This window comes from Octopus bimaculoides, chromosome 4 (genome assembly GCF_046866305.1).
Source record: "Octopus bimaculoides isolate indiv1 chromosome 4, ASM4686630v1, whole genome shotgun sequence".
In the NCBI taxonomy this organism is placed as follows: domain Eukaryota; kingdom Metazoa; phylum Mollusca; class Cephalopoda; order Octopoda; family Octopodidae; genus Octopus; species Octopus bimaculoides.
Window position 1 is genome coordinate 103,108,230 of NC_142931.1, and position 17,011 is coordinate 103,125,240.

At 34.6% G+C, this 17,011-nt stretch overlaps 1 protein-coding gene across 6 annotated transcripts in view; it reads right to left on the reverse strand.

Annotated features, from left to right (window-relative positions):
- The window catches only part of LOC106878790 (cilia- and flagella-associated protein 54), a 187,027-nt gene that overhangs the window by 72,895 nt on the left and 97,121 nt on the right, over positions 1–17,011 (reverse strand). For all 6 annotated transcript variants that reach the window (XM_089351125.1, XM_089351124.1, XM_089351123.1 and 3 more), the window contains 7 exons: positions 15,730–15,771; positions 13,629–13,679; positions 12,747–12,851; positions 11,928–12,022; positions 10,058–10,149; positions 6,501–6,622; positions 1,209–1,451 (listed from right to left, as the gene is read on the reverse strand). In XM_089351125.1, the coding sequence (XP_089207251.1) occupies positions 1,209–1,451; positions 6,501–6,622; positions 10,058–10,149; positions 11,928–12,022; positions 12,747–12,851; positions 13,629–13,679; positions 15,730–15,771 (750 nt within the window). The remainder of the gene's footprint in view (positions 1–1,208; positions 1,452–6,500; positions 6,623–10,057; positions 10,150–11,927; positions 12,023–12,746; positions 12,852–13,628; positions 13,680–15,729; positions 15,772–17,011) is intronic.

The window sequence follows — 17,011 nt, forward strand, 5'->3', positions numbered from 1 at the left end:
AAAAACATGTACTGAGAGTGATAAAAAAATCAACCATCCAATCAATATTATGGTGTCTGGTGAGATCACTAGTGATGGCAACATTATATCTTCATTCATCTTCCCACACAGCCTCAGAGGCCTAAATCAAGTGCCTGGAGGAGGTAGTGCTGCCCTGGGTCAACTGGGTGGCCGCTGGAAGACCCTATGTCTAGTAACAGGACTCTGCACCATGCCACACAAGCAGGACAACCTAGTCATGGCTGTCAAACAATTTCTGTGACCACATCACTCTTAACATCTAACTCCTCAGACTGCAACTTCCTTGATTATGTGTGGGGCACAGTTGAGTGAGAGACCAACAAAACTCCTTGTGACACCAAAGATGAACTGAAGGCAAGGATTATGGCAGTATTCACCAACTTAAATAAGGAGACCATCCAGAAGAGTTGCAGGAGATTCTGAAGTTGTCTGGAGGCCGTGGTTGAAGCCAATGGCAATTTTATTGAATAAATTTGTTCTTTAGTATTTCAAGATATTTTAATGCAATTTTAGTAAATATAGACACAGGAGTGGCTGTGTGGTAAGTAGCTTGCTTACCAGCCACATGGTTCTGAGTTCAGTCTCACTGCATGTCACTTTGGGCAAGTGTCTTCTATTATAGCCTCAGGCCAACCAAAGCTTTGTGCGTGGATTTGGTAGACGGAAACTGAAAGAAGCTTGTCGTGTGTATGTATATATATATATATATATATATATATATATATATATATATATATATATGTTTGTGTGTCTGTGTTTGTCCCCCCCCCACCCACAACATTGCTTGACAACCGATGGTGGTGTCTTTATGTCCCCATAATTTAGCGGTTCGAAAAAAGAGACCGATAGAATAAGTACTAGTCTTACAAAGAATAAGTCCTGGGGTCGAATTGCTCGACTAAAGGCGGTGCTCCAGCATGGCCACAGTCAGATGACTGAAACAAGTAAAAGAGTAAAAGAGTATATCTGTTAAAATAATATGTCAGTGTTATTTTCATTTTTGCATAATTTAGACGACAATTTATTCACCACACCCTGTATTCAGAGAAAACAAAATAATGATGTATTTTTTATTTTTGAGGAAGTAACACAAATAAGAAGTTCAATAATTTACTACTATATAGAATATAATAATATTATATATACTATATAATAATCAGTTTTAAAAATAAATGAAAGAAAATTACCACCGTGCTAGATTCGTCAGTAGTTTTCTTAAATCTCTTTAACATATCCAATAATAAATCAGATGCTGTTGCCAATACTGGATAAATCAAGGTTTTATAGCATTCAAAAGTAATATATATACTATTAGGTGCAGGTTCCAGATGAATTCTAACAAGCCGTAACTTGACTGCTTGGATAATATCCCACAATAATTTGTTCATATTTTGGAAACTTGACCACAGTTCTCCACGGTGTGACAAAATCTGAAATGTTAAAAAAGTGTAGTGTTATATTGTTAATTATAATTTTAAAAATTGAGCCAGTGCTATTCAGTGAACTATATATATATATATATATATATGGAGCACTAACAGCACTGTCGAGCGTGTTCATTGCCAGAGCAGCTGTCTGGCTTCCGTGCTAGTGGCCTGTAAATAGCATCATTAGAGCATAATCGTTACCAGCGTTGCCTTCTAGCACTTGTGCTGGTGGCATGCTAGAAAATCATTCGAGTGAGGTCGTTGCCAGTGCCGCTGGACTGGCCCTCGTGCTGGTGGCACATAAAAGCACCCACTACACTCTCGGAGTGGTTGGCGTTAGGAAGGGCATCCAGCTGTAGAAACTCTGCCAAATCAGATTGGAGCCTGGTGTCGCCTTCCGGTCCACCAGTCTTCAGTCAAATCGTCCAACTCATGCTAGCATGGAAAGCGGACATTAAACGACGATGATGATGATGATGATGATATATACATATATATATTTATACACACACACACACACACACACACACACACACACACACACACACACACAAACAGACACACACACACATATATATATATTTAGAAATTCTCCCATGTGCTCCCTTCCAGTCTATTCCATCCGTCTGGTTCTGTTTACACACAGCTCCTACATATTCTTGCCCAGTTGCCAAATGATGATGATGCATTGCTAAGTTAAGATTCTCTTGTTTTTTTTTTCGATCTTTCATATACTCATTTGCCATTAACACTTTAAATATATTATTTACTAACAGCTAGTTTTTCAGAAGCTAACCATTTAAGCTGACCCTTCAATATATAACTTCTTCATCTCTCATGTAATTTCACGAAGATAATTACTCGTTTCTTGGTTTGTTTAAAATTTCTCGTTTCTTTGGTTTAATTTCTCGTTTCCGTGGTCTCAGTTCTCATCTACCATGAACACTCTGAATGTATATTATTATTATTATTATTATTATTACTATTATTTCCATTTCTCGTACCATCTCTCCAAATTAAACTTTGTTTGTTTGCGGTGTGCCCGCCCTTTCCTGCCCCCACCACCAATACCGGATATCTCTATCTCTATCTCCCCACCATCTACACTAGATATCTCTCTCCTCTCACCACCATTACTTGATGTCTCTTCTCTCAAACCACCACCACCCTCCTCACTGGGCTGTTCTCTATGTATTACCTGCACTCTTTCTTTCTAGCTTACCAGTCCCAATCAAACCATCTCACTCATGCCAACAAGGAAAAAATAAATGCTAAATGGTGATGATGATGATAGTATTGATCAGACAATCAGATGTTATCATACACCACTGGTCTCAATATACTTCCACTTCAGTCTTGATTGTGTCCTTCTTTTCCATCTTGTCCCAAATTGCTTGACTAAATTGTCTTCCTATCATCATGGAGGCCTTCCAAGTGGCCTGTTCTGATCTCTTGGATCCCACTCAGCAACTGCATAAGTCTATCTGGGATCTGTGAATCTTGCAACATGCCCAGCTCAGCAGAACTTGCACTCTTGGTAGTCTGCAATCACACCATTCACTCCGCTCTGTTCTCAAGTTATTTCAGGCTAAGAGATAATTAAGGAAGCATAATTGTCACATATTATATTACAGATAAATTCCTCTATTTACATAATATCGAGGTCTCATTCATTCTTTTGTTGTCTTACCATTACTATTAATATATGTATAGGGTAAAATTAATTAATTAATTGATAATTAATAATTTTACCAAGTAGTTCGGTATGGGTACCTTACATGTAGCACCAGCACAAGTGTCTGGGAGATATCTTATGGTAGAAGAACAGTATTTAACTGCTATTTCTAAATTTTGGTATGTGGTGAAGCAATTTGCTGAACCCTAATTATAATTATGCTTATAATTAAAGAAATTTTGTATAAGGTTACCAATAAAGGTTATTTTAACATACCAAACTACTTGGTAAAATTATTAATTATTAATTAATTAATTAATTTCATCCTTTATTATTATTGAAAATATAATTCACTCCCTGATAGTAAACTGTAGTTTCTGCTGGATTACTCATAACACACGTGGATGATTGGGGAAGAATGCGAGTTCTTACTCGTCTGTATAAATTCAGAAGTGCTGTTTTTTGAATATTAGTTATTCGATGTCGCTTGGTCAAATACTTATTTAATTATTATTACTCTCAAACTTATAATTGAAATACTACACTGAAGAAGGAAATAAGTAAGTAAATATAAATTTTACATCTCTTTAATCCCGAAACATGTATGTAGTTAATCAAAGTTGGGTAGATTCGTTATTTTTTCTCTTTACCTGCGTAAAATAAGAGTATTGCTGTCTGGGAGATGTCTTATGGTAAAGGAACAGTATTTAACTGCTATTTCTAAATTTCGGTATCTGGTGAAGCAATTTGCTGAACCCTAATTACAACTATGCTTAAAATTATAGAATTTAAATATATATATATATATATATGTAAAATTATCATTTAAATGTCCACTTTTCCAGGCAGAATTCATTGAAACAGATTTTCTATTGTTAGAGACCCTTCCAGTTACCATCCTAAGTAATATTTCCACTATAGCCAGACATGTTTCCATGAAAAATTGAAAACGTTCATTTACAAACTATGACATACTATCAAAACAAGGAGACACAAACACATGCATGCACACACATGCACACACACACATACACGCACGCACACATGTACGCACACACACATGCGTGACAAGCTTCTTTCAGTCTCTGTCTACCAAATTCACTCATAAAGCTTTGATTGGCCCAAAGTAATAGAAGACACTTGCCTAGTGTGCCACACTGTGAGACTGAACCCAAAACCACATGGTTGGGAAGAAATTTTCTCTACCACACAACCATGCCTATATATGGTGGATTCAAAGCTAAAGGTACAGATGGTGCAGCAGAAATCACTCAGCAAGGTTTACACATGGGAATGTCTAAAACATACATCAATAATGCAAAGTATTGCTTGATTTACATGATGTGGATCTCAGTGATGGAGATGTTTTAAATTCAGAGTCACTACATACACAGAATGAAGATGATAGCCAAGACTGGAAAGCTGAAGATGAGATACTAAAATATTCTCAATTAAAAAACTCAGAATTTGATGCTATTTTTCAAGTAATTTTTGAACATGAGAAACCAAATGATAATAGATGCAGATGGAAAGAGAGGGGAGAGAGGAGAAGGAGAGAAAGAGAGAGGGAGAGAAAGAGAGGGGAGAGAAAGAGAGAGGGAGAGAAAGAGAGAGAGAGAGAAAGAGAGGGGGAGAGAAAGAGAGAGGGAGAGAAAGAGAGAGGGAGGGAAAGAGAGAGGGAGAGAAAGAGAGAGGGAGGGAAAGAGAGAGGGAGAGAAAGAGAGAGGGAGGGAAAGAGAGAGGGAGGGAAAGAGAGAGGGAGAGAAAGAGAGAGGGAGAGAAAGAGAGAGGGAGAGAAAGAGAGAGAGAGAGAGAGAGATGCAGTGCAGAAGACATGTTGAAAATGCACTTAGCTGCAATAATGTTATACATAAAAAGAAGAAGGAAAAAATCAAAACACTGAATTATTTTGCATATGCTGATACATATGCAAAATATGTTGATGGTAAATCAATAAACGTGTATAACATAAGCTTGCATCCAAATTAATTTATTTTGTTTTTATTTGAATTAAATTTTCATATACGTTCAGGTGTGGCTGTGTGGTAAGACATTTGCTTCCCAATCACATGGTCCCAGGTTCAGTGCCACTGTATGGCATCTTAGGCAAGTGATTTTACTATAGCCTCGGGCTGACCAAAGCCTTATGAGTGGATTTGGTAGACTGAAACTGAAAGAAGCCTGTTATATATGTATATGTGTGTATATATATATATATATATATATATATATATATATATATATATATATTCATCTAACGTCCGCTTTCCATGGACGGTTTGACTGAGGACTGGTGAGCCAGAAGGCTGCACCAGGCTCAATCTGATGATGATGATGATGATGATGATGATGATGATGATGATGATGATGATGCATGCATGCATGTATGTATGTATGTATGTATGTATGATGTATGTATGTATTATGTATGTATGTATGTATGATGTATGTATGTATTTATTTATGTATGTATGTATGATGTATGTATGTATGTATGTATGTATGTATGCATGTATGTATATACGCATGCATGCATGTCTTTGTGTCTGTGTTTGTCCTGCCACCATCACTTGACAACTGATATCGGTGTGTTTATGTCCCCATGACTTAGTGGTTCAGCCTAAGAGACCAATAGGATAAGTACTAGGCTTACAGAGAATAAGTCCTGGGGTCAATTAAAAGAATAAAACAATAAAACAATATATGTTCAGATGTGGCTGTGTGGTAAGACATTTGCTTCCCAGCCACATGGTTCTGAGATCAATTCCACTGCATGGCACCTTGGGCAAGTGTCTTCTATAATAGTCCTGGGCCAACCAAAACCTTGTAAGTGGAGTTCATCAGCAGAAACTGATAGAAACTTGTTGTGCACATGTGTGTATGCATGCATGCATGCGTGCGTGTGTGTGTGTGTGTGTATTACTGTCTCTTTGCCTTGACATTGCGTGATGATTGTAAATGAATGTCATCATCATGCAAGCAGTGCATTTTATTCCTAATCTTCCACAAAAACATGTCTGGGTATGGGAAAATAGTACTATACATGGGAACAAGTGAAGGTTGACCACAGGAAAGGTACCCAGCTGTACGAAAGTCATGTCAACAAATCTCTAGCTGACCCATGTGAGCCTGGAAAAGTGAATGTTGAAACAATGATAATAAATTTATCTGAATTATTACTGATCAAAGGCATTCCAATCATAGCCGTTCCATCTTTTCATATGGGTATCCCAGATAAAATTATTTGGTATGTCCTTTCCCCTCACACAACCCTTTTTTTAAAAATAAAAATAGAATAGTATTTGTAAGATATTTGGCTGTTATTTCATGCAGATTGAACACAAATGTAAAAGTAAAAAGTATGGAATAATACTCACAAGTGCTGTTCTGAAGTGAATGAACATTTTACCTAAACATTCATAAGTGCTTTCAGGAGTTATGTCAATGTGAGGTTTGGCATGACCTGATACATACTTTGTGTAGTGAGGAAGTTTTTCTTCTATTTAGGAAAATATAAATATAAGACTGTGTTTTTGTATCTGGTTTGCAAGATTCTTTATATGAATTCATGTGTTGAAACAAATTTTGTTGTCTGAGGAGAGTCATATTGTCTTTATACCTTATTATCTAGCACACTCACTGGTTTGATTTCCACTCATTTATTATTTATATTTTTCCTTCTAAAATTTTCGTTGCTTTTGCATCCTTGTCAATGAATGTTGACTGTCTGTTATTGGAGCTGTAATAGTGGACAAAGTCAACCTCTATTGACAAGGTAGCAAAAGCAGCGCCAGTGGAGCACTAACAGCACTGTCGAGCGTGTTCATTGCCAGAGCAGCTATCTGGCTTCCATGCTAGTGGCCCGTAAACAGCACCATTAGAGCGTACTCGTTACCAGAGTTGCCTTCTAGCACTTGTGCTGGTAGCACGTTAGAAAATCATTCGAGCGAGGTCATTGCCAGTGCCGCTGGACTGGCTCCTGTGCAGGTGGCATGTAAAAAACACCTTTTTGAGCGTGGCTGTTGCCAGTACCATGTGACTGGCCCTCGGGGCAGTGGCATGTAAAAGCACCCACTACACTCTCGGATCCAGCTGTAGAAACTCTGCCAGATCAGATTGGAGCCTAGTGCAGCCTTCTAGCTTGCCAGTCCTCAGTCAAACCGTCCAACCTATGCTAGCATGGAAAGCGGACATTAAACGATGATGATGATGAATAAATGAGTGGAAATTGAACAGGTGAGTATGATACATAATAAGGCATTAAGACAATATCACTCTCCCCAGACACAACAAAATAAATATAAAAACAAACATTTAAAAACAGACATTTAATAACAAGTAAAGTTTTTTGAAAATTACTTTAAATCTATTTCATGAGGCATCAAAATTTTCATTGCAAAACTAAAACCTGATATCACTGAGTTGTACCACAACTGTTTCAAAGTCTAACAGTCAGATTTTATAGTCTCCTGACTATAAGAAATGACTGATAAAACAGACTGTTTCAGGTAAGCTTATATATATATATATATATATCGTTTAACGTCTGCTTTCCATGCTAGCATGATATATATATATATATATATATATATATATATATATATATATATATATACATGTGTGTGTGTGTGTGTGTGTGTGTGTGTGTGTATATATATATATATATATATATATATATATATATATATATATATAAATTAGAAAATGGACGATAATATGCTGAACCCAACGACTTGCAGACAGTGTATCCCGTTGAATTCATTAACTTAATTCATAGCTAAAGTGACAAAAAAAAAAAAAAACCCTACAAAGTACAGGTGTTTATGACAAACCATGTTATATTGACAACCGGGTTTACAAATAAAAGTACATAAAGAATTAGAGAATGAATATAAACTTAATCTTACAGCTGTTTCGGTCTAGCTTTGGCATGCCCCATTCTATCCGAATAGTTCCTGCCAGAGTAGTTATCGGATGAAATTGGTATAACACTAGTGTAACAATAACTGGGTACCCTCCCAGCAGTATATTGGATAGATACTATCCCTTAGTGGGTTGAATCCTCAACCCCTAACTCTCTTGCATTATATATATATATATATATATATATATATATATAAATACATAGCGATCTATCATTCGCCATGATAGATCGCTAGCCACTGCACATTCTTTCTGTGTTCCTTTCTGTGGAAGAGTGTAGGCTCGAAACGTTAAAGACTTTTTTACTTCCCGAGCGATATACTAAAACATCTGTTTGCTGTCTACACCACCTGTCTTCATCTTTTGTTTCTTTTGTGAATCCTCCCCCTATATATATATATATATATATATATATATATATATATATATATATATATGGAGAGAGAGAGAGAGAGCAGTGGTAAATTAAATTAGCAGCATGATAACCTAAGTTGCATATTTGTGCTTTTGACAGCATATCGTTAATTAAACAACAACTATTTTATGCACAATGTAAATCAGAAAAACCTCAATCCCCCATTTGTAACTATCTTTCACACTCTTGAAAACTTCCCTAGCCACCCACTCACCCTTTCTGTTCCTTTACTCCTATTCTCTTTCTTATATTCATCTTGTACATTCAGGGTGCATGCTCACCATCTCTCTCTCTCTCTCCAGTTGGTAAATCATGTATCTCCTCTTCAGCAAGATACCTGTTTCTGTCCCAGTACACCCTGTAAAGTGGTTGGTGTTAGGAAGGGTATCTATCTGCAAAAACCATGACAGAGCAGACATTGAAGCCCAGCACAGCCTTCTGGGTCATTAGTTGTCTGCTAGTGTTCTTTATATCACCATTCATAGAAATTGCTTGTCAAATGTTCAGATGAGTCTTATATTTCATAATAAATCCTCTTTCATTGTTGTTCATTGTTTGTGAAATGAAAATATTTTAAAATTGAGCAGTTCCATTCTGGCACATATTACCACATGTTCACTTGATGGAATTTACCTGACTTTTCATTATTAATCTGTTGTTTATGTATCATATTAACTTCCCCTTTTTACATTTTCATACTTGTATGGGACAGACAAAATTTGCTGAGGCAGATTTTTTTACAGCTGGATACCCTTCCTGTCACCAACCCTCAACAGTTTCAAAGTATGTTAATATTTCCTCGTGGCTAGACATGTTTTTCACAGAAGGAACAATCTTACTTGCATGATGCTCAGTTCATTTACAACCACCACATGATGTCAAAACAAGTACACACACACACACACACAGAGCAGACTTCTTTGAGTTTCCACCTACCATATCCACTCACAAGGCTTTTGTTCTCCACAGGCTAGAGTAGAAGACACTTTCCCAAATGAATGATGATAACAATTGAAAAGAACTAATTACTGGTCAAAAAAATTGTGGTCTTGGGAACTAAGCTTCTTAACCACACCGTCACATTGGTGTGAGTATGTCTGTTTTTCTATTGCAATGTAAAATGGTGTCTCAAGTTGTTTCCTTTCACACATGAAATATAACATAGCTATTTGATGGATTTGAAAATGATGCAATAAGTATCAGACTTTAATAAATATTTGAAATGAGAAAGCAACAAAATTCTTGAGTGACTGAAACCAGTAAGAGAATAAAAGAAAATGTCAGAAAGTATGAGCTTTAAACATTAAAAATGCCAAATTATGATTACATATGCAATTAAAGAAAACAAAAATTATTTGATGACGAACATTAGCTTCACCTCAGCAAATATGGGAGGCAACTCTGTGCATGCTTTGTTCTATTTGCAACTCTCCTGCAAAATGCCGAATTATCATGACTAGCTAAAGTATTAGAGATCAAATAGCTTAGTAAACATACAAGAATGTATTGGCATAGAATAATGAAAGTGATCAAAAACTAAATTAATCTGGATGAAATTAAAATGCATTATCTTAGCTTGGATAATAAAAGATGTACCTTGTTTCAATACTGTTGCATCTATCACTGTATAATCGAGGAAGAGGCCATTGTTTTCAAACGAAATCCACTCGTAATCAAAACCTCTGCCACTAAAAATTTGCAAATAAGGAAAAAATAATGTATGAATATTCATTACAATTGATATAAAATCTATGTTTTACTTCAGAATTTATAAAGCATTTAGATTCCAAGTGCAAACAACATTTTCTTTAGCTAGTTAATCAAGAAAATACAAGCAAACCATTAATTTGTATCTATTTGTGAGTAGAATTTCTGTTTAAGAAAAACTAAAAAAACTATGTAACACACTAAACAACATATAAACTAACAGATTTTTCTATTATAGGACAAAGCCTGAAATTTTGGCAGGAGGGGACAGTCAATTACATCAACCCCAATGCTCAATTGGTACTTATTTTATCTATCTTAAAGGGATGAAAGATGAAGTCAAGTTCAGCTGAATTTGAACTCACAATGTAAAGATGGATGAAATGCCACATAGCACTGTATCTGGCATGCTAATAATTCTGCCAGCGCACTAGCTTTCATCATCATCATCATCATCATCATCATTTAACGTCCGCTTTCCATGCTAGCATGGGTTGGACGATTTGACTGAGGACTGGTGAAACCGGATGGCAACACCAGGCTCCAGTCTTATTTGGCATAGTTTCTACAGCTGGATGCCCTTCCTAACGCCAACCACTCAGAGAGTGTAGTGGGTGCTTTTACGTGTCACCCGCACGAAAACGGCCATGCTCGAAATGGTGTCTTTTATGTGCCACCCGCACAAGCCAGTCCAGGGGCGCTGGCAACGATCTCGCTCAAAAATCCTACAGGAGCCAGTCAGGCGGTACTGGCAACGGCCACGCTCAAAATGGTGCATCTCATTATTTTTTTATTTAGTTTTTATCTAAGGTATTTTGCAGTTATAAACTTTAATCAACTAAAGGTCAGCTGTTCTAGCCCAGTTGGATCTCCTTGTGCTTCATTGCTTGATTTTTTTTCAGTCAGCTCTATATGTTCATAATTTATATTAGCTTCTTCACATGAGTTAATTATCATGAAGTGTAGATTTAACCATAAGAGTTCAAGAAAAATTACGTAAGACGCTTCAAAACATATGACTAAATAAATTTTATATAACTAGGTTATATTCAATTAGGAAAAATTTGTATGGTCATTATTATTTTAAACAAGATTAACTATCAATGTTATATAGGAACAAAGATTTTCAGTTGTTCAAACGTTATTAATATATATTCAAATCCTATTTTATATAATTATTAATCTGTATCTGGCAGGTTATCCAAAATACTGGAAAAGTGGATTTAATGCATTTCAGGACTTAGTTTTGTTTCATATTTAGAATCAAAACTGCCAAATGGTTTGATCTTGAATTTTCAGTTACCCAGAATCAATAAACTAAATACCAATATTACTATTGATATATTGTGGTCAAATAAATCAACTTCAGCCCTTCTTTGGGAAACTTACCCATATATCAGTGCAAGAAATCAATATTTGTTATTGTTAAAAGGACAAAAGTGCTAGATAATTATTTGTTGATAATGGTTTCTTGTTATTGTTTATGATTTCTTAAGATCTGTTCTGAGCATGTTAATTGACTTTTAACAATTAATTGTGCAGTTTATATTCGTAATTAATATTTATTACAGTAGAGGTGGTTGACACAAGTAAGCATCAGCTCAAAATATGTAGTTTTCAATGAAATGTTTATTCTGGGTTAAAATATTGCCAACTCTGTCTTTGCTTTTTATCTGTCCAGAGTAAATAAAGCAGATAGCAATGATCTGAACAAAAGAATTTCATAATTGCAATGTTTTATATTTTAGTTGGTACTTACAAGTTTTCAGCTGTCACATTGGGTTGAACCCTTAGATAGTGTTCATACTTTTCTAATAAGGAATTAAATAGGGCAATAGCTTGCAGCATATTGAGCTGAAAATCATAGAGAATTATGTTAATTAGGTAATTTATGACACAAAAGTAAAGGTAAATGAAAAACCAAAAATGGGTCAAAAGAAGAAATATATTATTGCTACAAAGTCAATAGCTTTAGTTGTCTGTGAAAATATGTTCTTCTCAGATGTTTTTGTTTTTATGATTTTATTCATTCACATCTGTTTCTATAGAACATGAGTACTAGAATAGTGTTGTTTGCTCTGAGCAGAGATATAAGATTTTCATTTTATGATTTTAGTCAAAAGGAAGTTGGCAACAGGCCCTCTATGAATGGTGAAATTGACCCTGCAGATGTGAGTGTAAATAGCAATAAACTGACCTTTGTAGGAACAAAAATGGGCTGAAATTTCAGAGAACTGATGTTGTGGAGAAGAAGGATTAAATCTGGTATTTAGTGCTGAAGGGGAGACACAGAATAGGTGATGACAGGAAAGGAGAGATGAGTATGCTATGTGGGCTTGGATGGAAATGGTAAGAAGTGAGCTAGCACTGAGGAATAGAGGCTGATGAAAAAAGACAATATAAAATATCATTTGATCAGCCTCATAGATTGTCTCTTTTGTGGAAGATGTCAAAAAATTTACTGAAGATAATTTGATGACTATGAAAATTAAGTTGAGCAGTTACATAGCTATGCTATGGTGGTGGTGGTGGTGGCAGTGGCGGCGGTGGTGGTGATGATGATGATGATGTTGCTCACCTGACATTTATATGGTAGTTCTTTTTCCATGATTTGTCTGGTATACTTTCTATTCAGAAAGTTCTTGACACATTTAGGTACAAATTTAGTGAGAACCGATAAGGCCTGGAGATAAACAATAAAACATACAATTTTCATCAACTACCACACAAATAGATTAAAGTTTATAATATTAATAATTCTTTCTACTATAGGCTCAAGGCCTGAAATTTTGGAGGGGAGGGATAAGTCAATTACATTGACCCCCAGTGCTCAAATGGTACTTTTGTTTTTTACCCCTAAAAGATGAAAGGCAAAGTAGACCTCAGCAAAATTTGAACTCAGAACATACAACCAGAAGAAATGTTCCTAAGAATTTTGTCTGGTATGCTAATGATTCTGCCATCTTCCCACTTTTATAATTTTTATAATATTCAATCAATAGAAAAGATTATCTTGAAAAAAGTCTATGAAATTTTTGGACGGCATTTAATGTTAAATCTACACTTGTAAATAATGAATTCTAGATTTGCATGTTCTAACTTTTATCCATATCTTTATGCATCTGTGCAGATCAGATTAAGTTCAGTCTCCGTTTATCCTTAAGTAAGCTTTATAAAGTGGAAAAACAAATAAACTTTTTGATCAGTTCAAATATATTTGTGACATATTTCACCTACAAAATGGCTATTTTCACTGCAATTTGCCAAGGAGTAAAATTCACACTTTAAGCAAAAAGTGAAAAACACCAAAGCCATTCAGAATGCTCCCTATGGACTGATATATGCATTTCATGTTCTTTACACTCTCATCAGTATCAGATACCTAATGGAACAACTCAAAAATGACGACGACAATAACAAGATGAAGAAAAAGCAGTGTAAATATTTTTTTAAAACTTACCTTTAGTTTGACAGCTTCAACATCAGGTGGGTCAGATGCAAAAATTCGCTTCTAAAATAACAAAAGAAACAAAATAATTTTACTGAAAATGAAGTTGGTAATGTACAATGGAACATAAGGGGACATTTTATTAAAAAAAATCTCTTGAAGCAGTGCAGTGTTCATGCAATATTTTTCTCTCATTTGTTGCAAGGTCTGCAAAAAAGGAAGAAAGATCTTGAAATGAAGATGTGATGTGAATGTTCACATCGTTTGCTAATTGCAAACCTAGTGATGCTAGAGTTGCATAATCTTGCTAATTGCAAAACTAGTGGATGTGTGGCACTGTTTTTCTATATATTGCAAGCTAGGATGAACTACTGCTATGTGATTGAAATCACATTATCTGGTGATCTCAGTGCTAGATTAGTAGGGAGTACTCTCCCCACTTACAATATATATTGAGTGTGAAGTACGCTGAATAACCAGCTGAAGGAGGCATCCTCCTGGAGTTAAAATAGCAGTATTGTCTGTTCTTATAGAACACCCATATTTATGTGGCAATAAACATTATTTCTCAGCATAGATACTGTAGCCTCTGAGTATCCAGTGTTATCTCGAAAGGCAGTTAAGATTTTGCTACCGTTTGCAACAACATATTTATGCGAAGCAGGATTTTCGGCACTGACCCATCTGAAAAACAAATACAGATCCAGACTTGCTCCAGAAAGTGACCTACGTGTATGTTTGTCATTAATATCTCCAAGAATTGACAGTTTGTGCAAAGCCAAGTAAGCACATCCTTCTCACTAAGTATGTATTAAAAAAATCCTGTGTGTATAATTGACAATAAACTTATTTGTTAAATACTGTTAAATAAATAAATATAAAAATATATGTTATTTTAAGCAAATATTTATGTATAAATTTCATAAGCATTTATATGGGGGTTCCTAATGTAAAGCCTGAAATATAAAGGGGTCCGCTTGTCAAAAAGTTTGAAAACCCCTGAACTAGACTATATTTATAGATGTACTATAGTTATATTGTAACTAACATAATATGAACTCCACTCACTGATTATTAGAAATAAATTTTTGCATCTCCTATGTAATTTCTTACTCACATAACCAATCTTAACATATCTATTTGTCCTGGAAGTTCTATCTGTCTATATCGTTTGCAGCCAATGAGCAAGCACACTTTGATCTAGTTTGCACTTTCATGACTACTAAACTCTTTCGAGATAGCCCTTTAAAACATTAGTGTCACTCTAGGGTTAAATGATAATAATCTTTACAACCATATTGTATTTCTCAACTACCTCTGCTAAACACACATATCCTCCACCTAGAATAAGACCATCAAAATCCCTTATACTTCAGTTTGCTTCAATGACCTGTAATAGTAACACCTTCAATAAAGCTGCATGGATATGTTTACCTTGGATGAAGTCATAATGTAACTGAAACAACAGGATGCTACTGGATACCACATTCTAGGATATCTACACAGTAGAGACACATACTGGACAGAGATTTAAAAAGAATATCTTGTATACATGTACAATTCTCCATCTTTATTTTAGATTTTGTGTGTGTTTATGTATGTATGTATCTATGTGTGTAGACAAACCAATACTGCTTAACAATCATTGTTGGTTTGTTTATGTCCCCATAACTTATTTCAGCAAAAGAGACTGGTAGAATATGTACCTTGTTTTAGAAAAATAAGTACTGGACTAGATTTGTTTGACTAAAATAAACTCATAAAGGTAGTGCTCCTGCATGGCCACAGTCCAATGACTGGAACATGTAAAAAATAAAAGATAGCGTAGTTCGAACCAAACATTTTGGTGTTTTTTCTTTTTAAATTGAAGTCAGTCAAAGAATTCATAATTTTGAATTCTTTAAAAAGAAACACAAGGAGTAAATGACAGAGGAACCAACCAGCCACTTCAGAACCCATTCTACCCATACTTATCATGCAATGGATCATATAAAATATGAGCTATAAATCAACAAACTAACTTCTTGTACAAAGGAGGTGTTGTGACTGTAAAAAAGTTTTTTTACTAGAATATACAGAAAAAAAAAAAAATTAAAGCAAACATCAATCTTACTTTAACTTGTGGCATCTTTTCTTTAGCTTTCGCTTTTGCATCCTGAAATATAAATATCATAAACCAAATAATTTAAATCTAGAATATTTTTCTCCAATTATCATGAAAATATGTCTTAAAATCAAACTTATAAATTTGTTTGTTTTTATAAAGAGGTGTATATATATATATATATATATATATATATATATATATATATACCGGAGTAAGCACATGAAATGTGCAACAAGGTGGAAAAAAGAGTACTCAAATACCAGAGGTAGAGTAATATGCTTTATTTAAAATGCTGCTTTTAAATAAAGTATATATATATATATATATATATATATATATATATATATATATATAAATTTAGTAAATGGAGTAAAACACATATGTTAAATGAATTCTTTTATTTCCAACATATGTTTCAAAGATCACAAATTGTATCTTCCAAAGGATTAGGTGATGTTGATAAGGATGTAATCTTCTCTTGAGGGAAATACATAGGAACCAGCTTAACCGTAAGACATTTTAACCGAATGTGATAACTGTAGGTAGAGAAGATTGCTACGTAAACATTACTTAAAGCAGTGGTTCTCAACCAGTCTATATGGCCCTTAGGGGTCCACATAAGATTTTGATGTTAAAATTTATGCGCAATAAATTGGTTGTATTTCTACAATATACAATATGTTCCAACACCGTTTTTTAATACAATTCTTAATAATATTTAATTATAAAAATATAATATGATTTTTTTTTTAGCATCAAATGGCTATGGGGGATTCCATAGAGTAAAAATAGGAATCAAAAACATCCACAAGTGAAAAATGGTTGAGAAAGACTGACTTAAAGGATCACTCATTATACTGGCATATCACATTTCCTGTCGTTCTTTCCTCCATAAAAATAAATGTTTTTAAATTGTTGTCATTATTATTTAAGATCTGCTTCCCATGCTGGCATGGGTTGGACGGTTTGACAGGAGCTGGCAAGTCAGAAAACTACACTGATCTTTACTGCCTGCTTTAGTATGGTTTCTATGGCTGGATGCCCTTTCTAACACCAAATTATATTTGTTAATTAATATCATGACATATTAAAAGTATTTGATAATTAATATCTTAATTATTGATAATCTTATGATAAGCCAATAATCCTCTGTGTCTTGGATTTTTAAAATGCCACTTGAGGTTTTTAAAAATCCATACTCTTTGTATGTCTTGAAAAACATGTTTGTCATTATTTTGCTATGCACAAATATGCTTAATAAAATAATCAATAATTTTATAAATTTTTA